The sequence below is a fragment of the Capra hircus genome, chromosome 29 (assembly GCF_001704415.2).
Source record: "Capra hircus breed San Clemente chromosome 29, ASM170441v1, whole genome shotgun sequence".
In the NCBI taxonomy this organism is placed as follows: domain Eukaryota; kingdom Metazoa; phylum Chordata; class Mammalia; order Artiodactyla; family Bovidae; genus Capra; species Capra hircus.
The window spans coordinates 25,179,179-25,203,628 of NC_030836.1; the positions used below are offsets into that span (position 1 = coordinate 25,179,179).

General features: G+C 37.0%; 1 protein-coding gene across 3 annotated transcripts in view; it reads right to left on the minus strand.

Moving 5' to 3' along the window:
* The window catches only part of ZDHHC13 (zinc finger DHHC-type containing 13), a 52,224-nt gene that overhangs the window by 22,380 nt on the left and 5,394 nt on the right, over nt 1–24,450 (minus strand). For 2 of the 3 annotated variants that reach the window (XM_018043478.1, XM_018043477.1), the window contains exons 2-9: nt 14,747–14,892; nt 11,528–11,650; nt 9,261–9,338; nt 7,722–7,866; nt 6,250–6,314; nt 4,748–4,910; nt 4,222–4,347; nt 560–693 (exon numbers count right to left, since the gene is read on the minus strand). In XM_018043478.1, coding sequence (XP_017898967.1) covers nt 560–693; nt 4,222–4,347; nt 4,748–4,910; nt 6,250–6,314; nt 7,722–7,866; nt 9,261–9,338; nt 11,528–11,650; nt 14,747–14,892 — 980 coding nt within the window. The remainder of the gene's footprint in view (nt 1–559; nt 694–4,221; nt 4,348–4,747; nt 4,911–6,249; nt 6,315–7,721; nt 7,867–9,260; nt 9,339–11,527; nt 11,651–14,746; nt 14,893–24,450) is intronic. The other variant, XM_018043479.1, reaches the window with a different exon arrangement.

Below are 24,450 nucleotides of genomic sequence, written 5' to 3' on the forward strand. Positions count from 1 at the left end.
AATATATACACATATATATGTATATGTATTACATATAAATATGTAAATATATGTCTGTGTGTATATATATATAATGTATGAATATTTTATTAAAAATAGAACTATACCACAGTTACTATTTTATAACTTCCTATGATTTACTTAGGTTGTTTCTTACCTAAAAAACATTATGAGCTAAAAACTAGCTTAAAATGAATTTAGATTTAGAATAGAAAAAATCAATTTCCGAAAAATGGGCAAAAATGCTTCAAGATGCAAAATAGTTACAAAAATCTTCTCATTATTCATTAACAATTCAAAAACTGACCCAGGATAAAAAAGTGAGCTAGGATATTTATTTTCTACCAATTGTCAAGGTAATTAAATTATTGGATTGACTAATTTGCTTTCAGTCAAATCATATACCACCAAAGCCCTGCCCTCCCACCTTGAGGATCATTCTATGTGATAAGTAACATTCATAGCTCAATAAAAATCTGTGGCTCCAGCTAATAACAGTAAAAAAAAGAGTACTCAAATTGGAAATGCAATAACCAGCTTTGCAAAGACTAATACATACCTTGGAAACAAAGACATCAGAAAAAACAATATTATTAAAAGAAATCCTTTTAAAAGCCAAGAATCTGAATCGAAGTCCAATATGTATCCAATAGCCCACATGGTAATCACAGAAAGTAGTAGCAGCAGGAAGACCTATTAAGAGATTCAGAATTTTAGAACTTAATGGATTTTACCTCCTAAGCATCTAATAATAGCTAGTTCAAAAGTAAAACTATTTCCTAAATATATAGTAAGTTAATACAACAGCACAACAGTTTCCCTTCAAAATTGCTGATAGATAAATCTGAACTTTAAGAAATTACAAATCCTGAAAGTAATCTTTTAAATCTTGCATTAATAACATGTTGCTTAAACATATTTAGTTTTGCTATCTTCCACTCCAAGAAATGTTGATCTTCTAGAAACGTGTTAGTGATAGCTGACATTTAAAAAAATAATTTCTTTCAAACAGTATTATATGTCAGAAGGCATAAAGCAGGACAAAAAGACCACACAAAAAATCAATATACCCAAGCTTCAACAAAGAAAGTACAAGAGTTCCAATATGGGCACTGCATGGTGCCATGCCCTAATAAAGAAGGTCAGAAGGAACAAGTCTGCAGAAAAGATGACTTTCATTTAGGGCATGTGGAATTACAGACATCTAGGAGATAGCCAGGACTCAGTCAGAAAAGCAGATCTACCATACAGGTCAAAACTTAGTCTTTAATTAGTACACCGACTGGAAAGACAAGAATGAAAAGCATCCTGAGGACTGTGTGCAGGTGAATAGGGCAGAAGCTTCGCCAACAGGAACACTCAAGGGGAAAAAAGCTAAGTCCCAAAAGGCAAGTAAGGAAGTGTGACCGGTATGACCAGAAAGGCAGGATGAGGACCAGAAGCAGTGTTCCAGTCAAGCCAGGGAAGGGACTTGCAAGAAGAGAGTAGTTCTGAGTGTCACATGTCACATGGAGGCCAAAGTCTGAAACACATCCTTGGATGCTAATAATAGGAGTTTATTCCACAAAGTTAAAAGAAGGAAGCAACACTGTGGCTGTCTGTATTAAAGCTGGATGCCACATGCAATGTGGTCCCTTAACTCCAGTATGCATGACCTTTGTATGGATGTGAGAGTTGGACTGTGAAGAAGGCTGAGCACCGAAGAATTGATGCTTTTGAACTGTGGTGTTGGAGAAGACTCTTGAGAGTCCGTTGGACTGCAAGGAGATCCAACCAGTCCATTCTAAAGGAGATCAGCCCTGGGATTTCTTTGGAAGGAAGGATGCTAAAGCTGAAACTCCAGTACTTTGGCCACCTCATGCGAAGAGTTGACTCATTGGAAAAGACTCTGATGCTGGGAGGGATTGGGGGCAGGAGGAGAAGGGGACGACAGAGGATGAGATGGCTGGATGGCAGCACTGACTCGATGGACGTGAATCTGAGTGAACTCCGGGAGTTGGTGATGGACAGGGAGGCCTGGCATGCTGCGATTCATGGGGTTGCAAAGAGTCGGACACGACTGAGCGACTGAACTGAACTGAACTGATCTTCTACAATCTTTACTCCTCTAAACCACATTCTGAGGATGGCTAATTTCAAATGATTGTCCGATTCTTTGCAACACCGTGGACTGTAGCCCACCAGGCTCTTCCGTCCATGGGATTCTCCAGGCAAGAATACTGGAGTAGGTTGCCATTTCTTTCTCCAGGGGATCTTCCCGACCCAGGGACTGAACCCAGGTCTCCCACATTGCAGGCAGATGCTATCAGGGAAGTCAATTTCAAATGATAGGAAGTCTTTAATATGCTTCCAATTCTAATTTGCATGATAACACAAAATGAGCAAGTCTAGGGTTGTTTTTTTAAAGGTAAACTTAGAATCTACATGCTATATAATCTCAGAACAGAAATAATAATTAAATGTGAATCTCACAATTTTAATTGCAGATACAACACTCACGGATGAGCCACATTATTTCCTTGCTCAACAAATATTCCAGTGTACATCATATGCTAGGCACTGTTCTAGGCACTTGGGAACACATCAATGAATTTAAAGTCTTTCTCTCATGGAGCCTAAATTCTAGCAGGGGAAGACAGACAGACCAACATACTAAGAGAATTTTAGAGTATAGAGAAAGCTGAATGGAAGCTTTCTCTAAAATTCACTTAGTACGTTTGTCTGTTCTAAGGTTTTTGGCTTTTATTCTGGGAGAAAGGGGGAAACATCACAGGATTCTGAGCAGATAAATGATAGGATTTGACTTACATTGTAAGATTCATCTGACTGCTCTACTGAGATGAGACTAGAGGTGAGTAGAGGCAGGAAAATGTCAGAGAGCTGCAGGAATTCATTTTGCTGGACCAAAATTTCATGGTAAAGTGGTGAGAAGGGTCAGATGCTGGATATACACTGAGGGCAGAGCTAGCCGATATGTTTTTCTGATGGACTGGATACGCGATATGACAAAGAGGCAAAGGTCACTGGAGAGTAAGTTGCCACCTACTGAGATTGGGAAGCTCTGGACAGAATAGTTGGGGGCAGTGGGGAGGAGAGATAAGAAGCTCAGTTTTAGATGTTATACTGACGATGCCTTTTGGATGGTGAATGGATAAATCAAGTAGGTAACTGGATAGGTCTGAACTAGAGATACATTTGGGTGTTGTCAACACAAAGACAGCATTTAAAGCCATGGGAGCACATGAAACCACCAAAGGAATGACTAGACAGAAAAGAGGTCCCAGGACAAAACCCTGGGACACTCTATTAATAAAGCAGGGGAGGGAGCAGAGGAGATGGCAAAGGAGACCAGGAGTAACTGTTATTTCTGTTTTCTCCCTTGCAAAATTGGTGTAGTATTCGTGAGGATCCTCTGCAAAGAAATCTCATGCCTGTTAATCTAGAACCTGAAGGTATTCTATACGTTCTGAAGACAACGCTATCGTATGTGAAGATGTTAAACAGTAAAATCAATCCAATATCCATTTTAATAATACATTCTCTATTACAACTTAGATTTTGCTGGACATAATAGCAAGGTGACCATTCTAATCTAATTTTTCTATCATTCCATTCACTTTTTTGTTGTTGTTGCTCACTTTTAACTTTAGAAGACAACCACTTAGAAGAACTGCCAAGTTAAAAAAAAGAATAATAAAGGTTGGGTTTCATCTCTCAAAATTCTGGGTGCTTTTAATTTTATGAAGTGACATCATATGCCTGAAGCTTGCAACACTGTCATTTTTTAAGTTTAATTCCTCCTGATTCTAAGAAAACGTTTTGAATGTTATGATTTCCCCTTTGAAAAAAATTTTAATAGGAACAAGTTCTTTAAGAATAACTCCTATAAAATTCCTTGCAACAAGGATTTTTCCTTTTGCATCTCTAAGAATCTAAACTATTTGTGTTTCAATTCACTCATGAAATAAACATGGAACTATGCTACGGTATTCAAAAGGTAACATGGAGCTGTTGAGCCATCTAGCTGAGAACCAACAACAGAATGCCATTAAAAGTGCCAAATTTCCAACTCTGGGTTACAGGGTATATGGGAAAGATATAATTGGCAGATACAATGCAGCAGTAGGCCAACTCCTTGGTTTTCCCTGATGCCTTCAAACACAAAAACAGATGGACAAAACAGTTCTTAGAGCCCACAGGACAGGCCCTGCATGAAAATACCTCGCATTTCTGCAGCCATCTCCAAAGTCTGAAATTTTTGTTGGCTCGAGTTTTGGCCTCCATTTTTAGCATGTGAATAATGAGCCGATTTTTGTTTTGCAGGGCCATGTCAAGAGGGGTTTCTCCCTAAAAAAGAAAGAAAAAGTTCAATTTTATTTTTGATACAGCATAGGTACTAAACTTTTTTTTAAATATTTATTTATTTGGCTGAGCCACATCTTGGTTGCGGCACATGCGATCTTGAGTTGCACATGGAGGATCTTTTATAACTGTGGTATGTGAACTCTTGGGGTATGTGGGGCCTAGTTCCCTGACCAGGGATTGAACCCAGGCTCCCTGCATTGGGAGCGTGGAATCTTAGCCACTGAGCCACCAGGCAAGTCCCAAAGCTAAACAAGTTTCACAAACTCACAAGAATCATAGATTCAGTGTATTTATTCCAAGGGTAGCCAACTATTATTGTTTCTATGTATCTTGTGGTAACTGAAGACATAATAAACTAAGAGAGATAAACACCTGGCCATACCTTAACATTTCGGACATCCAGGCTAGAACCAGCTTCCAAGAGCTTATCAACAGCACTAACATTTCCTGCTGCAACTGCCCAGTGAAGTGGAGTGTTTTGATGTATTTTATCAACTATATTGAGAGAAGGATTAAACTTTAAAAGAAATCCGGTTGGTTCTGGCCTGTCTCAAAACAATAAAACACCGAAACAACATTTATTAGAATGATTTGAAGGGTAAATGTAAATAATGAACCTGTTTGATAATGTATCAATGAACCAATCAGTAAGTATTCTGAAAACTGCAGAACTTCTCTGTGCAGAGTTTTATTCCAGGTGCCAATACTGGTGAGGCCCAAGTTGCTGCCCCAAGAGAAATGTATTAATTGTCTGCTACATAATGTAATTTTAACATCAATACAATGGAATAATTGCTTTTGTTTTTCAAATTTTTGTTTTCATGCTGCTGATCTAATGGTTAACTTTTTTTTTTCTTTACTTTGGCCAACACTAAATGCTATGTTATTTATCCAATTAAAAAATTAAACGTACAATATCATATTTGAGGAGATAAACCAAAAGCTAACTTCACATTCTCCCTCCAACCACTTATTACATAGGGTGTTATAAAAATGCCCTAAATTATTTATCATAGAAAGTTATGGACTTGAAAGTAGAATTTAATGAAATATTTTTTACTTCATCTTCAACACCTTTACTTCTTTCATGACTACTCAAGAGATTCCTATAATAAAATAATAATCTATTTTACTCATTCTATTCAAGATTTTTAAATATTATACATGACCTGAGAGTTACTAGCAAAGATGACAAAATGCTTTTTGACAAACTTCTACCCCAAATTTGAGCCCTATCACTCTAGGAACTAAAAGAAAATAGCATCAGAACTAACTCAGTTCCTAGGAGCAACATCCTAAGTAAAAGCAGACTCAGAAACTAAGTACAACACTGGTAACAAAACTGATAAAGGACAAAGTGTAGCATGTATTTGAGCAGAAGAATGACAGAAGTTGGACAATATGGTGGCCAATAATCACAAGTAGTAAGCGTATACTTATTAACAGAATTTGCATTTCTTAGTTTACGTTTCTGAAGAATGGCTACAATATCAGAGAACCCTCAAACTTACTGTTTTTTGAAATGCATATTTATCATCTACATGTCAAATTATGGGAGCATTTAAACCTGTAGCCATTCTTCAGAAACGTTAACTAAGAAATGCAAATTCTGTTAATAAGTTTACACTTTGGAATCTCCAGGTGTTCTGTAAGGAAAGTTTTTTCTTATTAGTAGCTTTCAAACTTTTCCCCAAAGCTATCAGAAAAGAGAAAATTTATTTCAATGCTGCTTTTCTAACTGCAACTACATTAAAAGTTCATGTCACAGTCACGAGACGGAAAATCTTACTTTCTTCAGAATGTTGTGTCACCTCACATTGAATAAGACACTTAAATTGCTGGAATCAAGAGTCAGAATAAGGCAATTCAATTAAACTTACTTACCCAAGTACTTTGTTAGCTGATAACATGAGAGGTGTCTGCCCGTTTACATCTATCGTATTCACACTCTGTTAAAAAAGAAGAGTTGATCAGCCTAACTGTAAACACAGTCAAGTTTCCATTTCCTCTCTTAGTAGAAGTATCTCTTTAATACATTCACACCATAGTGTGTCTACAAGTATTCAAATATCATTTGAATAAAATAATGTTCTGTTTCACATCCATAGGGTAAAAATCCACTGATTGCTACAAAATATTTTTAAGGGGAAAAATCTGAATATATGATTTTAAATGTTGTATGTTGTGAGTGGAAGATGACTAAGGGACAGAAAAATGTTGATAATCACCATCAAATATGAGACAGTATAGACCTTAGAAGTTATCTAGTTTAGACTTTAACTGACACATTAATTCAAACTATCACTTCTTGGACAAAATCATCCAGTCTCTACTTAAACACTTTCAGTAAGAGTGAATTCTACCTTCTGAGGCAAGAATACAAAGCATATTGTATTTTTGGATTTACTATGTTTCAAAGAGTAAAACATGAAAAATTCTTTTCTATTTTTGAGAACACAGGAAATAAAAAGGAAACCATAGCTCCAAGAACATATACGGTCCACTTAAAAAAATGGGTCCAGAGTTGAGGTATATAATGCCTCAACCAAGGGGCCCCAACCCCCCAAAAAAGTCAGTGACTGAATATTCTTACAGGCCTTGGAGGAAGAAGCCCACAGTGAAGTAGAAAAGATGACTCTTCATATAGTTTTCCAAAATGAGAACCAAGAGGTTATAATTATTCTACTTGAATTGCTAAGTCTAACAGAAAGTGCTTATTTAAACAGAATACAGTCATTCCAACAGCATTTGTGCAAACATGCTTCCATTCCTGCTACACAAAACTACTGATATATAAACTAGTTGTTACCAGAAAGCATATCCCAGGCAAGCAGAACTGACAGTGAAACTCCCACTGCCAACAACCCATAATTTAACCAGTGCCATAAATGAATATCTCTTAAGGCAAGTCATTTTCCATGGGATTACTTCAGGGAACAATAAGAAACATGCATTCAAACTGGTCTCCACTTGGCCTCAAATAATGAAAGCAAATGATGGGTTAATTTAGTGATCAGACTACCATTTCCACATTCAACCAAAAGAAAAATACAGGCTTTAAAGTCGTATTTTTTGAAAAACTCTGCAAATTACTGGGATCACAAGAAAAACTATTATAAGCTTACAAGTTTCAGAAACAACTATTATATGTTACTGAGCTAAATGACCTATTCTTTTTGCTCCAGTGAAGCTGGAAAAGCAGTATTCAATAGCTAGACTTACTGAGGCTAGTATTTGAACATTCAGGTATCTGTAAAATGATTTGTATACCTTAAAAATGAGGACTATTACTAATGATCCTCTGAGTCCTTTCAGATTTACAACAGCTGCAATACAAAATACGTCTCAAAACATACCTGTCCTTTAGAGATGAGATATGCTATAATGGGCATGTGCTGGAATAACACTGCCAGGTGGATGCCGCAGAATCCCTCTCCATCAATGAGAGCGGGGTCTGCACCATACTGCAGTAATAATATGACCATAGGTAAATGCCCTTGTCTGGAAAAAGAAAGAAGAAAAATTATACTGTACTCTATAGTGCAAAAGAGAAAAATTTAGGGAGAAACTAATATTTCTAAGACATAAGGGATTGTGGTTAGATATAAAGAGTATTTCTTAATAGTGCACAGATTTTTAAAACACTGGAGCTTCTCTAAATATCTTTTACGTACACATTCGAAACTTAGAAATATCTGGACAGTCCTTCTTGAGTGCAGGTAATAAGATTATTAATAATAACCTCCCAGTCTACCTTAAGGACTTCCCTGGTGCCTCAGATGGTAAAGCATCTATCTACAATGCGGGAGACTCGGGTTCAATCCCTGGATTGGGAAGATCCCCTGGAGAAGGAAATGGCAATCCACTCCAGTACTACTGCCTGGAAAATCCCATGGACAGAGGAGCCTGGTAGGCTACAGTCCACGGGGTCGCAAAGAGTTGGACACGACTGAGCGATTTCCCTTTCACCAATCTACCTTATTAAGACTACTACCATGTATAAATAATTTTACATAACTAAAAAAATTAATAAATTAATTAAAAATAAATTAAATTAAAAATCATTTGGACTTTGCCATTGTTATTTTAAAAACAAAAAATAATCATGAAACAGGTATGCTGAATGAAGGGTAACAATTCCCAGACCACAGGTGATAATACTGTTCTTAGGAATTAAATATTTCTCTTTGAATACGGTTTATTTCTATGTAAAGCACTGTAGCTTAAGGGGATGAGCTAATTCCAGATTCTTCAAAATTCTCAACTCCAGAGAAAAGATTCAACCCTTTGCCTTAAATGAACAATTATCCACTTCACTTTCAGGTTCGTATCAATTCCACCGATCACAGAGCATGGAGTTAAAATGAAAGATGAAGAAGTTGCTAAGTATCCAAATAGACACTTACTAACTTCAGCTTCAGATACCAGTACATACCAGGGAAAAGAACTGATGGAGTTTACACTCACTAAACTACCACATTTGTCCATGTGATCAAATATTAAAAATATTTACTGTGATTTAGCTTGGGCCCTCAATTAAACACAAAAACATCATCTATGGAAACTCTTTAAAACTGTATTTTTTTTTTAATGGAGTAAAAACAAAAGAAAGTCTTTCAAGTGGTCTTGAAACTGCAATTCCAATATGAACTACTAGCCATATATAGTTATTTAAATGCAAATTAGCTAAAATTAACTAAAATTAAAAACTCAATTCCTTAGTGGCATTAGCCATACTTTACATTTCACGTGTGGCTAGTGGCACTACTTTACTGGACAGCACAAACATTTCCATCTTCACAGAAAATTGCAAAGTGCTGGTCTTTAATGTTCAGAAAATACGTAAGTCAGTTTTGATTCTGAACAGCAATTTCAGTATTTAAAGAAACCTTTACCTGATGGCCCAGTGAAGAGGAGTTGAATTTAAATCACCACCCAACTGATCTACCACAGCGCCTTTTGAAATATAAAACCTGTTAAGAGCAGACATAAATGAAAATAAGATTTAAAATTTAAAATTCATACTAAGAAAGAAAACATCCATTTTTCTTAGTAATAAAAGTATTTGAAACAGAAATTATAATAATGCCCCTCTCTAAAACACTCAGATCTGCAGAAGTCTGAAAGATTCACATAACAGCATCAAACAGATCCCTGGTGAAATATTCTCATCATGTGAGTAATTATTCCTGCTGTCATGAGTATTTCTTTACAACTAAACACATAATAACTACTCTCTGCTTATTCTAACCACAAAATTCTTGCAATGGTTTATATTTAAAAGGTTTCTATTACAGATGTTCTACTTAACTTGCAAGAAGAAAGGTGAAACTATGTCACAGCTAACAGCTTAAAGTTGGAATTACTATGTGGAAATAATGATGCTAAAAGTAGGTAGCAAAAAAATAATTCAAAATTCTTCCAGAAAAGTTAAGATATTTTGAGCATTTCACTCTCTATTTTGGAGGCATTGATGGGATACATTGTATAAAGTGAAACTATAAGGTAAAGAGACTTATCTTCTTCTGTGGCTTACAGGAATTACTCTCATTATTTCAAAGTTGTGCTTCATATATATTATAAACAACACACCAGTTTATTTCCACAGAAAAGGAGTATGGCTGTGAGTATATCTCATTATTCTAACCTTCAGTATATTTTTACTTTCCTAAACCACAAGGATTTTAAATGTGTATAATACATAACATGTACACATACACATTTTACATGCTAAGATATAAAACAAAAAAAAACCCACAGTAGTGCTTTATGTAGGGGAATAATGTTATACAATCTAATACATGCCTAATCTAAAATGTATTCCATATTTAATTTTGCTATTAAATTATTCCCCTACCCATCCATTCCTCCTGGCATTATTACAACATAACAATTTCAGTGATTCTTTTAAACTTGGTGAAACTATCTGTTCTATTGTGAAAAACATGTTGTTATTGTTCAGTCACTCAATCATGTCCTACTCTGTGTGACCCCATGGACTGCAGCACACCAGGCTTCCTTGTCCTTCACCATCTCCTGGAGCTTATTCAAACTCATGTCCATTGAGTCGGTGATGCCATCCAAGCATCTCATCCTCTGTCATCCCCTTCTCCTCCTGCCTTCAATCTTTCCCAGCATCAGGGTCTTTTCCACTGAGTCAGTTTTTCACATCAGGTGGCCAAAGTATTAGAGTTTCAGCTTCAGCACCAGTCCTTTCAATGAATATTCAGGATTGATTTCCTTAAAAATTGACCGGTTTGATCCCCTTGCCATCCAAGGGACTCTCAAGAGTGTTCTCCAGCACCACAGTTCAAAAGCATCAGTTCTTCGGCGCTCAGCCTTATGATCCAACTCTCATATCCATACGTGACTACTGCAAAAAACACAGCTTGGACTATACAGACCTTTGTTGGCAAAGTAATGTCTCTACTTTTTAACACACTGTCTAGGTTTCTCATAGCTTTTCTTCCAAGGAGCAAGTGTCTTTTAAAACTTTCAAGGTTGCAGTCACCATCCGCAGCGATTTTGGAGTCCAAGAAAAAAAAGTCTGTCACTGTTTCCATTTTTTCCCCGTCTATTTACCGTGAAGTGATGGGACCAGATGCCATGATCTTAGTTTTTTGAATGTTGAGTTTTAAGTCAGCTTTTCACTCTCCTCTTTCACCTTCATCAACAGGCTCTTTAGTTCCTCTTCGCTTTCTGCCATAAGGGTGGTATCATCTGCATATCTGAGGTTATTGACATTTCTACCAGCAATGTTGATTCCAGCTTATGCTTCACCCAGCCCAGCTTTTTGCATGATGTACTCTGCATGTAAGTTAAATAAGCAGAGTGACAATATACAGCTTTGATGTACTCCTTTCCCAGTTTTGAATCAGCCTGTTGTTCCATGTCCAAAAATGTTCAAATTCATTGCCTGAACTGTGACTTCATTTTTAATTTTTCTTTTTGGGCCAGTGAGAGTCCTGGTCCAGATGACTTCTGAGGTCCTTTTCAATGCTATGATAACCACTGTGCATGGCACAAAGTTCAAGCATTCATTTATAATAAAAGATTAGAGATGGCTCAACAGACATACTTGCACTTGAAAAGAGAAAAGACAAATGAAGGAAAGGCTTAGAATTATAAAACACACACTTAACACACATATATCTCATCTTACTTTACAAGATCCAGCCTGTTATTAATGGCAGCCCAATGAAGAAGAGACACATTTTCTTTGTCTGGTTGCCTGACATCATATCCTGCTTCTACCAACTCTTTACATCGTTCAAAAATTCCGTATCTGCAATAAGATGGAAAATAAAAGACATAACTGATACCATTAAAATAATTTCAGCTATCAAAATTTCTTTCTTTTACCATGTCTTTATCCAGTGTGTCTTTTGGTCAACACAGAAATACGATAATTAGCAAAGGTATTCACAAAGTGGATGGAATGTAAAGCCAAACAACAGAAGTAAACTTGGCTACTAGCTGATGAGACAGATGAATCTATCTGGACTTACCTAATTTTCTGGAATAAACTTTTACCATTCAGTTTCCCTCTTTCAATAAGTTTCACTGGATCTTCCACTACGCACCAGGAATGCATGGTGCTGACTCTGGACAATAATCTTACCCCCGAATCAAACAAAGCCCAAGCAATGATCTCACAATAAGGGAGCGAGACTAAGAGCAAACTGGAACGGGATAAATTCAACAATAAAACATGGACACGGTGCAGGCACAGAAAAGGAAGGAATGATTAGCCCTTCCTGAAGTAGATGGAACACGATATACAAGCTATGAAGGGAAGACATTTCAGGCAGAGGGAATAGCATGTATGAAAACCAGAGATCTCAAACTACACAGATACTTGGAGAAATAATAAGCAATTTAGCACCACAAAAGCATAAAGCATAAGAAAGGCAATGGCAGGAGATGAGGCTAGGAGAGGCAGGCAAAGCCTCCATGATCCTTCTCTGCCATGCTTTGAAATTTAGTCTTTATGGCTCAAGGGGAAGCCAGCGCAGGTTTTAAAGAAGAAAGCACTCAGGCTTTGGGCTGTAAGAAAGATCACATTGGTGCAGTATGGAAGCTAATTTTAGGTGAAGACTGAGAGACCAGTTTAGAGGCTCTTATATTAGAGACAGGTGATCAGCAAAGGGCGCCTCAGGTAAAAGGAATGGAAAAGGAAAACGAGGGAAAGAGTGAAGGGATATTTGAGAGTTATTTAACTATCAGAATGAAAAGCAGGAGAGAAATCTCTCTTTTTAATTCTAAAATAATTTTCAAAATCATTCATTAGCTCTATTTCTTTTCATTAGAAACTATTATGTCCTACTAGACCATTCAGTTTCTTTGAAACTTACTTTTATTTAGAGGGACCTGAATGTTTCACTATGCCTTCGAGGGTCAAAATCAAAACAAATGGCAGAATGTCTGTTTCCCACACCATTAAATTAAATAACTTCCACCTCATCAAAAATGTGTACATGTCTGTCTTTATGGCATTTTTAAAAAGATAGAGATACCCATTTGACAATGTGAAGTGAAGATATTAATGAGAAAATGAGTTGTTGATAATGATACATATATATATGTTCTCCATCTTTTAAACATCAACTTTAACACTTTATTGGAAAAGAAATACTCCCCTGTGATAACCTAGAGGGGTGGGGTGGGGAGGGGAAAGAGGTTCAGAACAGAAGGGATATATATATATATAAAATATGACTGATTCATATTGCTGTACAGCAGAAACCAACACAAAACTGTAAACCAATTTTCCACCAATTAAAAAAATATTTTAATTAATAAAAAATAATTGGAAATCAGAAAAGAGAGATACTCCCTTTACATGAGAAACATAAAGAGTACACATTATTTAGGACATTGATGATTTAGAAAATACAAAAACACCTATCCTAACTAGCTCTTTTTCACCCTTCCCAAATACTACCTAAATATCTTTTTACAACCATTTAAGAAAGTCCAAGATCTGAAGAAAATTTTAGGAAAGATACATGAGTTTTTATTGAGATTCCCTGTGATGGAGCCTAATTTTTCACTTATTATAACAGAGCTTTACTGGAAGCAGTGAAACATTTAAATGTTTCTATTTTAATTAAAGCAAATATCTATTTACCTTAAGAACACTCTCATCTTCATATAAATATAATAATAGAAACAAAATTCAACTAAAGTAGTGGTTGACTCATTGGAAAGGACCCTGATGCCGGGAGGGATTGGGGCAGGAAGAGAAGGGGACGACAGAGGATGAGATGGTTGGATGGCATCACTGACGTGATGCACATGAGTTTGGGTGAACTCCAGGAGTTGGTGATGGACAGGGAGGCCTGGCGTGCTGCGATTCACGGGGTCGCAAAGAGTCGGACACAACTGAGCGACTAAACTGAACTGAACTGAAAGTAGTGGTTCCCAGGGCCTCCAGAGTTAATGTAAATAAGTAATTAGAATATTCAAATAATTGTCAATTATTCTTTAACAAACATAAAGCAATATATTAGTCTACATTAAAGCCAAACAAGCTAACTAATCACCAAACATCTTCATTTTTGACAGAAATGATACATATCAAGTTTGTGCAGTAACATCAGTGTCTTTCATGCAGATCAGAAGCGATGACAGGCAGGCCTATATTTGATTACTAATAAAGTGGCCAACTAATTAACATAATCTGACAGGTGAAATATTTCAAAACATATTCAATGGCAAGAGATGTGGTAGATGTTAACAATCAGTGAGATCCATGAGGGTGATAATGCTGGAAATGATTTAATACAAATACCCACAGGTGGAAATCTTAAGGAGAAACTCGAAACATATTTCATTTTCAGTGAAAGCAAAACAACCAACTATAGTTTCCAGTGGTCAGAAACCCTGTTTCTATTTTACTGACTTTCTTCTAGTGCACCCAAGACAACAGCTACACAGAAAGTAATCAATAAATGTTTAAAATACTCATAAATGTGTGAGTTATATTCTTCTATTTCATCTTCATATTTAGGTTGTAGTATATTTTAAAAGCCTAAGATGTGTGTTTCAAACTCAGAGTCTAGCATGAGTGTCATTTAAAACCATCTGCTCACTCAATGAACATTTACTGAGCACCTAATACAAGACAAAGTGTGCAAAAGCACTGGGGTTACAAAGATGAAAAAGACATGCTTTTGCTCAGAAGTTCACAATCTAATGGAAGAGACCATTAATAAAAAACTAAGCTGTACTGTATCAAATGCTCTGATGCTGGTATGACAAACATACTATCACTGGAGTATGAAGGGAGGAAAGTGTACACGGGAGTGCCATGAACTGCACATAGGTTATTAAAACTCAACAGAAACTAAGGATAAAACAAAGCATTAGGAAGACTTACTGAGTAGCTTTTACAATGTCACAGTTACTAGAATCCTCTATAAGAGGAACAGCTTCTCTCGCCTTGGCAAGCTCTTTGTTTTCGTGTGCACAGACTCCATGTCGACCAAATCCTGGAGGGTAAGGGCCATGGCTGTGATTCCTGCACTGAAGAGTAAGAGTAATTTGACAAGGCACAGTAAGAGAATCAATATCACATTCAACTACATCATAAAGCATTTGGTACTATCAACAATATCTATCAATTAAATGATTTGTTTTTCATTCTTAGAGGTATATCCTACAGAAGATTTTCATTTTAATTCTATGCACTAGGATTAGATGCTTAATATTAGAAAAGTCCAAATTATGTATTAGGTTGGTGCAAAGTAATTGTGGTTTTGCATTGTTGAACTCTGCCGTTCAACACTGGAATACATTCTTAAATAAATGTGGTTATGTTATACATCACTTTAATGCATCCTTCTCACTATGTATTTTTGCTAATGACTTATTACCTACTGTTTATATTAATCTTAGACTATGGAAACGATGTTAGACAAAAAGTAAATTCCAGTGATTTTTTAATTCAAGTTTAAAATGGATCACAAAGCAGAGACAACTCGCAACATCAACAGCGCACTTGGCTCAGAAACTGCTAACGAACAGTATGTGCAGTGGTTCTTCAAGAAGTTTTGCAAAGGAGACGAGAGCCTCGAAGATGAAGAGCACAGTGGACAGCCGTCAGAAGTTGACAGCGACCAACGGACAGACATCATCAAGCTGATCCTCTTACAACTACTGAAGGTGCAGAAGAACCCGACATCAACCATTCTACGGTCATTCAGCATTTGAAGCAAACTGGAAAGCTGAAAAAGCTCAATAAGTGGGTGCTTCATGAGCTGACTGCAAATCAAAATCTTCTCTTATTCTACACAACAATAACAAACCATTTGGTGATTGTGATGTGCAACAAAAAGTGGATTCTATACAACCCCGGGTGACAATCAGCTCAGTGGCTGGACTGAGAAAAAGCTCCAAAGCACTTCCCAAAGCCAAACCTGCACCAAAATAAAAGGTCGTGGTCAGTCTGGTGGTCTGCTGCCAGTTTGATCCACTACAGCTTTCTGAATCCGAGTGAAACCATTACGTCAGAGAGGTACACTGAGCAAATCGATGAGATGAACAGAAAGCTGCAATCCCTGCAGCTGGCATCGGTCAACACGAAGGGCGCAATTCTTCTCCATGACAATGTCCGACTACACGTCGCACAACCAACACTTCAAAAGTTGAACAAACTGGCCTACAAAGTTTTGCCTCATCCACCATATTCACCTGAAGTGAAAGTGTCAGTTGCTCAGTTGTGTCTGACCCTTTGCAACTCCATGGACTCTAGCCCACCAGGCTCCTCTGTCCATGGAATTCTCTAGGCAAGAATACTGGAGTGGATAGCCATGCTCTTCTTCAGGGGATCTTCCCAACCCAGGGATCGAACCTGGGTCTTCTGCATTGCAGGCAGATTCTTTACCATCTGAGCCACCAGGGAAGCCCTCGTTGTCACCTGACCTTTCATCAATGACTATCACTTCTTCAAGCATCTCAACAACATTTTGCAAGGAAAATCCTTCCAAAACCAGCAAGAGACAGAAAATGCTTTTCAAGAGTTTGTTGAATTGCAAAGCACAGATTTTTACACTACAGGAATATACACACTTATTCTCGTTGGCAAAAACGTGCTGATTATAATGATTCCTATTAATAAAGATGTGCTTGAACCTAGTTATAATGATATAACATTCATGGTCTGAAACTGCAACAACATTTACACCAACCAAATATTTCTGTCATAAAACAAAGGCCATCTGCAAAAGACACCAAAGTATTCTGTTACTTGTCAATAGGTCAAGAGCCATGGCAGGAAGGTCACCAGGCATCTGCTTCAGGAAGTCATGGCAAATACACCCTAAGGCTACATCCCAATGTATAAATGAAATCCCAGAAGAGAAAGAGGAAATACTTCTAAATAATTTCACTAAAAAATAGACAAAAATCTTCCAAATTTGGTGAAAATTATAAACCCACGGCTCCTACAAGCTCAACAAACCCAAGCGGCACCAAGCTCATAATACTACACCGAGGCATATAAAAATCAAACTACTCGAAACCAATGATAAAGATAGTGGTCCAAGGAAAAAGACACATTATGTTCAAAAAAACAAAGATAAGAATGAACTCAGACTTCTAAAGTACCAGCCAGAAGACAAAAGCAAGACAGTTTTAAAAATCTAAAAGAAAAAAACTTAACCTGCAAACACTAACAAAAATATTCTAGAAAAATAGGAATGAAAGAAACACTTTTTTCAAACAAATCAAAGCTAAGAAAACTGCCAACAGACACTATATTACAAGAAATAATAAAGGATGTTCTTCAGGCTAAAGGCAAATAATACCAGATAAAAATATGAATCAATACAAAGAAATAAAGAATGACAGAATTACATGGGTAAATATGTGTAATTATGTGGGTCAACATAACAGAATTTTGCACGTTTTTTTAATTTCTTGATGACAAAAAACAGAAGTATATTGTTACAGGAAATTCTTAAAACAGTATTTGCCAATAAACAGTGATAAGTAAACCCAAGAGCAACTTCTAAATAAATACAGTCTTGCAATAAGCCAATAGCAGAAATAAAATAAAATACTTAAAACATATTCAGTATTTTTCAAACTACAGGAAAAGTAGAGGGAAAATGAACAAAGAACAGAGAAGGGATAAAACATATAAAGTAATACATTTATATGAAACTATATTTATAATCACATTAAATGCTAATGGTCTAAAGAAAACCAAATGAAAGACAGTTTGTTAGACTGGATTTTTAAAAAGGCAAAACCAATACAGTATTGTAAAGTAAAAAAATTTTTAAAAAAAAGCAAACACTAAGAAAACTACATGTCATCTACAGGAAACTCACATTAAATACAAAATATACATAGGTTAAAAGTAAAGGATAGAAAAAGATATGCCATGAAAAAAAAATAAGCATAAAGAATTCAATGGTTATATTAATATAAGACAAAGTAGACATCACACAAGAAATATTACCAGAGATAAGGAGGGACATCTCAAAATAATAAAGAAGGCAAATTTAGCAAGAAGATACAACAACCTTAAATACTCATGTACCCAAAAGGAACTTCAAAATTCATAAAGCAAAAAAGAAAAACAGGAAGATTCATTATCATAGTTGAGAATTTTAATACTTCTTTCAGCTACTAGAAAAAGAGAGAAATTAGAAACAGATGCATGTGTGCATGCTCAATCGCTCAGTCGTGTCCGACTCTTTGGGAGCCCAAGGACTGTAGCCCACCAGGCTCCTCTGTCCATGGGATCCTCCAGGTTAGAATACTGGAGTGGGTTGCCATTTCCTACTCCAGAGGATCTTCCAGACCCAGGGATCAAACTCGTGTCTACCCTCTCTCCTGCACTGGCAGGCAAATTCTTTACCACTGTGCCACCAAGAAGACTTAACACTATCCACCAGTTGGATCTAACGGACATTTTCATAAAATCACACCCAACAACAGAATAGATATGTGTTCCAAGTACACATGGAATATTCATCAAGACAGATAATATACTGGGCCATAAAACATGTCTCAACACTTATATGGATTGAATTCACACAGAGTATGTTCTCTGGCCACAGCTGGAATTAAATAAAAAATCAATAACGAAAGGATGTGTGGAATATTCTCAAATATTTGGAAACTAAACAACACAGGTGTAAATACAGTGAATTTTTAGCTTTAAATGCTTATAATGGGAAAAAGACTCTTGAGAGTCCATGGCAAGGAGATCAAACCAGTCCATCCTAAAGGAAATCAGGCCTAAATATTCATTGGAAAGACTGATGCTGAAGCTGAAACTTCAATACTCTGGCCACGTGGTGCAAAGAACTGACTCAGTGGAAAAGACCCTGATGCTGGGAAAGATTGAAGGCGGGAGGAGAAGGGGACAACAGAGGATGAGATGGTTGGTTCATCACCGACTCAATGAACATGAGTTTGAGTAAACTCCGGGAGTTGGTGATGGACAGGGAGGCCTGGTGTGCTGCAGTCCATGGGGTCACAGAGTCGGACACGACTGAGCAACTGAATGGGAAAAAAGAAACTAAATGACAGAAGCTTTTGCCTTAAGAACCTAGAGAAGGAAAATAAACCCAAAGTAGAATGAATGAAACAATAAAGATAGGGAAATCATGAAATATAAAAAAGAAAAATGCAAAATCACTGAAACCAACAGCTATCCTTGGGACTTCCCTGGTAGTGCAGCAGATGGGAATCTGCCCGTGGTTCCATCCCTGGTCGCGAGATTACATGGGCCATAGGGCAGCTGGGCCCGTGTGACGCAACTACTGAGCCCACGCGCCACAGCTACTAAAGCCCACGTGCCTAGAGCCTGTGTTCCGCAACAAGAGAAGCCACTGCAATGAGAAGCCCACACGTCACAATAACAAGTAGCCCCCTGACTGCTGACATTCAGAAGCCCGCCAAAGCAATGAAGACCCAGGGCAACCAAAATAAATAAAAATTACTAAAAACAATAAACAAAAACAGACTGTAAAGTTTTTCTTTAAAAAGCTGGTTCTTTGGAATAAATCAATAAAATTGATAAACCTCCAGACTGATCAAAAATAAAGATGTCAATGACATATAGCAGGTTTAAAAAAGAGGACACTATTACAAGATTCTGCAAACACTAAAAGGATAATAAGGGACTTCTGTGATCATGTTTATGCCATTAAATTCAATAACCTAGATGAAATGCAAAAAATTTTCTCAGAACACATAAGTTATCAAAATGGAATTAAAAAGAAACGAGTAGCACTCTATCTATTAGAGCAACAGTTCATAATTTTAAAACTTCCCAATAGGGGCTTCCTTGTAGTCCAGTGGCTAAGACTCTGTGCTCCCAATGCAGGCGGCCCAGGTGTGATCCCTGGTCATGGAACTAGACCCCACATGCCACACCGAAGAGTTCACATCCCACAGTGAAGACCTGGTGCAGTCAAGTAAATAAATAAAAATATTAAACAAAAACTTCCCATTAAACAAAAGCAAAACAACTCCAGGCCCACATAACTTTTAACCGGCAAACACTATGAAAACATTCAGGGAAGAAACGATAGCAGCTCCTTCAGAATACAGAGGAATTGCTTCCTAGCTCATTTTAGGAGGCAGCATGATCCCCAAAATAAAACCAACAGACATTCGCAGTAACAAAAACTACAGACTTAATACCCTTCATGAACACACATGTAATGATCCTGATGAAATGTCAGCAAAATTGTATTCAGTGATTCAAATATAAAAAGGATAATATACATTACAACCAAGCTTAAACATTTCAAAAGGAATCAGTACAATCCATGTCTTCACAAAATAAATATACTCAATTCAGCAGAACAAAAGCATTTGACAGAATTCAACACCCATGCATGACAAACACTCTTTGCACAGTAGGGAAAGAAGGGGACTTCCTCAACCTGATAAAGAGCATTTCTAAGAAATCTACACGGCTTCCCTGGTAGCTCAATGGTAAAGAATCCACATGTCAATGCAGGAGACACGGGTATGATCCCTGGTCTGGGAAGATCCCACATGCTGCCAGCAGCTAAGCCCATGCACCACAGCTACTGGACCTGTGCCCTAGAGTCCAGGAACCACAACTCCTGAGCCCATGCACCCCAACTACTGAGGCCTAAACACAACAAGAGAAGTCACCGTAAGGAGAAGCCGACGGGCTGCAACAGAGTCTCTCCCTGCCCTCCGCAACCAGAGAAAGCCCACACACAGCAATGGAGAGCACGCTATCTATTAAAGAAACTGAGTGTTTATTTGGCTGTTCTAGGGAACAGCCAAAAATAAATAAATTATTTTTTAAAAATCTACAGCTACCACACACTTAATGGTAAAAGACTGAATGCTTCAACTGTAAAGACAGAGAAAAAACAAGAATGCCCACTATCACCGCTTGTAATCAACAACGTGATGAAGTCCTGGACAGAATAAGAGTAAAGAAAAGAAAAAATGCATACAGATTAGAAAAGAAGCAAATTCACCTTTATTTGCAGACAACAGGATCATATACACAGAAAACCCAAAGGGATCTTTTTTAAAATTTACAATAGCATAAACAATATAAAATACTTAAAAAGATTTTCTACTGTATCCAGCATGTTTAGTTGCATTTAAGGGAGAGGTTCATCAATTCCTAGAAATCCAAACTGGCTTATTATTTTCTAATCCCATCTATGGTAAAGATACCATAAAGTTGTTACCAGACCTTTATCCACCTTATTCACCAGCCCTGTCTCTGAACTTCTCATTGTTTAAAAACAACTCTGAAAGGATGAATGCACATCAAGAATAGAAAATCGAAGATATGTGAAATGTGCTTACATCAATTCTTCAGGAGTTCCAAAAAAGATTAAAGAAATGATAGGTTTACTGAAAGAAGTTCATAATCCCTCAATGGGTTGCTCATAAGGGATCAGCACTTTTGTTCTAAGTTATCTTACAGTTAAATTGACCTTTTGGTGTATAGTTCTGTGGATTTTAACACATGTGGAGTCTTGTAACCACTACCAAAATCAGGATCCAGAACAGTTCCAACACCTCAAAAGACTCCCTTGGGATATTCCTTTTAAGCCACATCTCTAGCTCAGCTACCTCAGCTCCTGGCAACCACGGATATGTTCTTCATTACTTATTTTTTTCTTTCCCAGACTGCCAAACAATGGAATCATGCAGAATATAATCTTCTAAGACTGGCTTCTTGCACTCAGCATAATGCTGAGACTCACCCAAGTTACTGTATGTTAGTAATAGTTCCTTTCCTGCTATATAGTATTCCATTACATGAATGTATCACAGTTTATCCATTTAAACAACCCACCTGGGTTGTTTCCAGCTTCTGGCAATTATAAATGGAGCTGCTATAAACATACATTTTGTGTGAACATATGTTTTGCTTCTCTAACAGCGAAATTTGCTTGACCATCTGGTAAGTAGATGTTAAATTTATAAGGAGTTGCCAAATCGTTTTCCGGACTGGCTGGACCACTTTGCATTGCCGTCAGCAAATTATGAGAGTTCCACTTGCTCCGCATCCTCTGGCACTGATACTGTCTCATCAGTATAACAGACGTGTAGTAGTGTTTCATCAGGGCCTCAGACTGCATATCCCTGATGGCTAATGGGGCTGAGTGTCATTTCATGTGCTATTTGCTATCTGTGTTTCTTCTTGGGTGAATTGTCTTTTTACTTATTTTTTAATTGGGCTATTTTCTCACTGCTAAGTTTTGAGAGTTCCTTATACTACACATGCTAGACATAAGTCAGTCCTCGGTCAGATATGTGACTTGTAAATATATTCTCCCCATCTGTAGCTTATCTTCCAATTTCTTAAGTCTCTTTCATACGGCAAACATTTTCAATTTAATGAGGTATAATGTAGCGATTTTTTTTTCTTTCATGGATCATACTTCTGCTGTCACTTCTAACAACCACTGCCTTGGGACCGCAACTCCTCTGCTCAGAGAGGAGGTTCTCCTCCCTCAGGGTTTCAGGTGCTTGCGCTGCCAGGAGACCACTTTCCTGTTCCTTGAACCTGAACTAGAGGGCTTCTCCATGAGCACTCCTGTCTGCAGGGATGCTCACTGCCAGGATTCGAGTCCCAGGGTTGGGGGTGGACAGGAGGGGACTCAGATGGGAAAAAGGTAAATTAGCTGCTGGTTCAGTGGTTTTTCGAATTCCGGTCTTTCCCCCTGCTCTGCCTGCTACAATTTTCTTTCAAGAATCCTTAAAGAGCATTCTATTCTATCCAGTCCACTCATGGGGACAGACAGGGTAGAGTGTTCTTTGCTCCTTCTTAGCCAGAGCTAGAATCACAAATGTTTTTTTGAATACACAAGTTCTGACTTCTCTGGTAAATTCAACCTCACTGCATGAAACTCTTATTTTAACATGCACACACTCACACAGATAATGATAAACATATATGTAGTGAGATTAAAACATCAAAAAGACATCAGGATTCTCTTCACCATATCACATGTAACTACCTTCAACTGAAAGAAGACAAAAGATCAAAGAAAGAGTTAAACTCTACTCAGAATTTCTACAGTCTCAATAAACAGCAGATGGAGATGACAGAGAAATCAGTCTGCTTTTTATATAAAACTTAAATTTTTTTAAATCATAAAGTAATTCACACTCATTTTAAAGCTCCAGCAATACAGACATGAACACTTTAGCTGATATTCTGGACTCTCCCTTCCAATCTTGTACCAGTAGAGATACTAGTATTAACACTTTGGTATATATCTTTCCTCACTATCTGTATATACTTTAATATATATAACATCATAGAGCATACACAGGTTTTTATGATTTTCTTATATTTAACAAAACATCTTCAAACATGGGATTTGATTATTTAATTATTCATCAACTTGCCTGTCTCACCTAACAATATATCATGTACAGCCCTGGGGTCAGTAAATAATAGTTGAATCTTATTCCATTGTAAAGATCTAGCATAATTAGACGTTAGACATGCAAGCAGATTTCAGCATTTGCTCTCTAAACAACCCTATAATTAACATTGTATACATTTTCTAACGTTGATTCACCAACACAGGACTGCTGGGTCAAAAAAATACATATGTATTTTAAACATAAACAGATATTGACCAATTATCTTCCCTAATTCACATTCCCAGCAGCAAGTATTAAGTGTTCCTTTTCCCAAAAACCTCCCCATAACTGATTATTATCAATCTTTTTACAATCTTTCCAATCTGATGGCTAAAAAACATGGCATCTTGCTTTGCATTTCACATGTCCCTAATTGTTTATCATTTATTGTCTCATATTTTCTCTTTTGTGGGTTGCCTTTTCACAGCCTGTTCTTCTAGTGGATTGTGTATCTTTTTTCCATTAAAACATTAAGAAGATTAAGCCTTTCTTTATATACAGATTTTTCATCACAAATAAATGTTGTATATTATATAGATTAAAATGTATTACTTCTCATTATGCCTCAGGGCTCTAAGGACATCAGTTTCATTTTTCATGCAGAAAGTTGAGGAGGATTATACATTTCAATATAAAGAGCATTTATTTATTTATTATGAACAGTTTATTCAGCAATTAATTACTGTGTTTTTATGACGTGCCAAGCATTATGCTAGGAACACAAGGTATCAGTGCGTATCCTCTAGGAGCTTAAGTCTAATGGGGCAGCTAAGTCAGAGACAAAGAGATACTTCAAGTGATAACTGAAGCAGTATATGATGGAACGCAAAAATTGGTGACCAAGAGTAGGTAATAGGAGGTACTTTGTGTTCATGTCGTTTTTGCCTAAAGCCAAATCAGAGTAAAAGCTAAAGAGGATTATATAAACTCAAAGCCTGGTTTCAAAGCCAACGGTCTCCAAAGTGAGGCAAGTGCACTCAAGGCCAAGCACTCAGTAACCCATTCAGTCTATCAGAAGAAAATGTTAAAGCTGCTATTATAATAACTTCTGTATTTTTTAGAAAGGGGGGAGAGAAAGCCACTAAAGTTTATAAATTTGTCTTCTTTAATCTTTATGAGTTTTTAGTCCTGGAAGACTCATGCAATCTGTATATCAAGCAGGTCACTCCTCATGGTCTG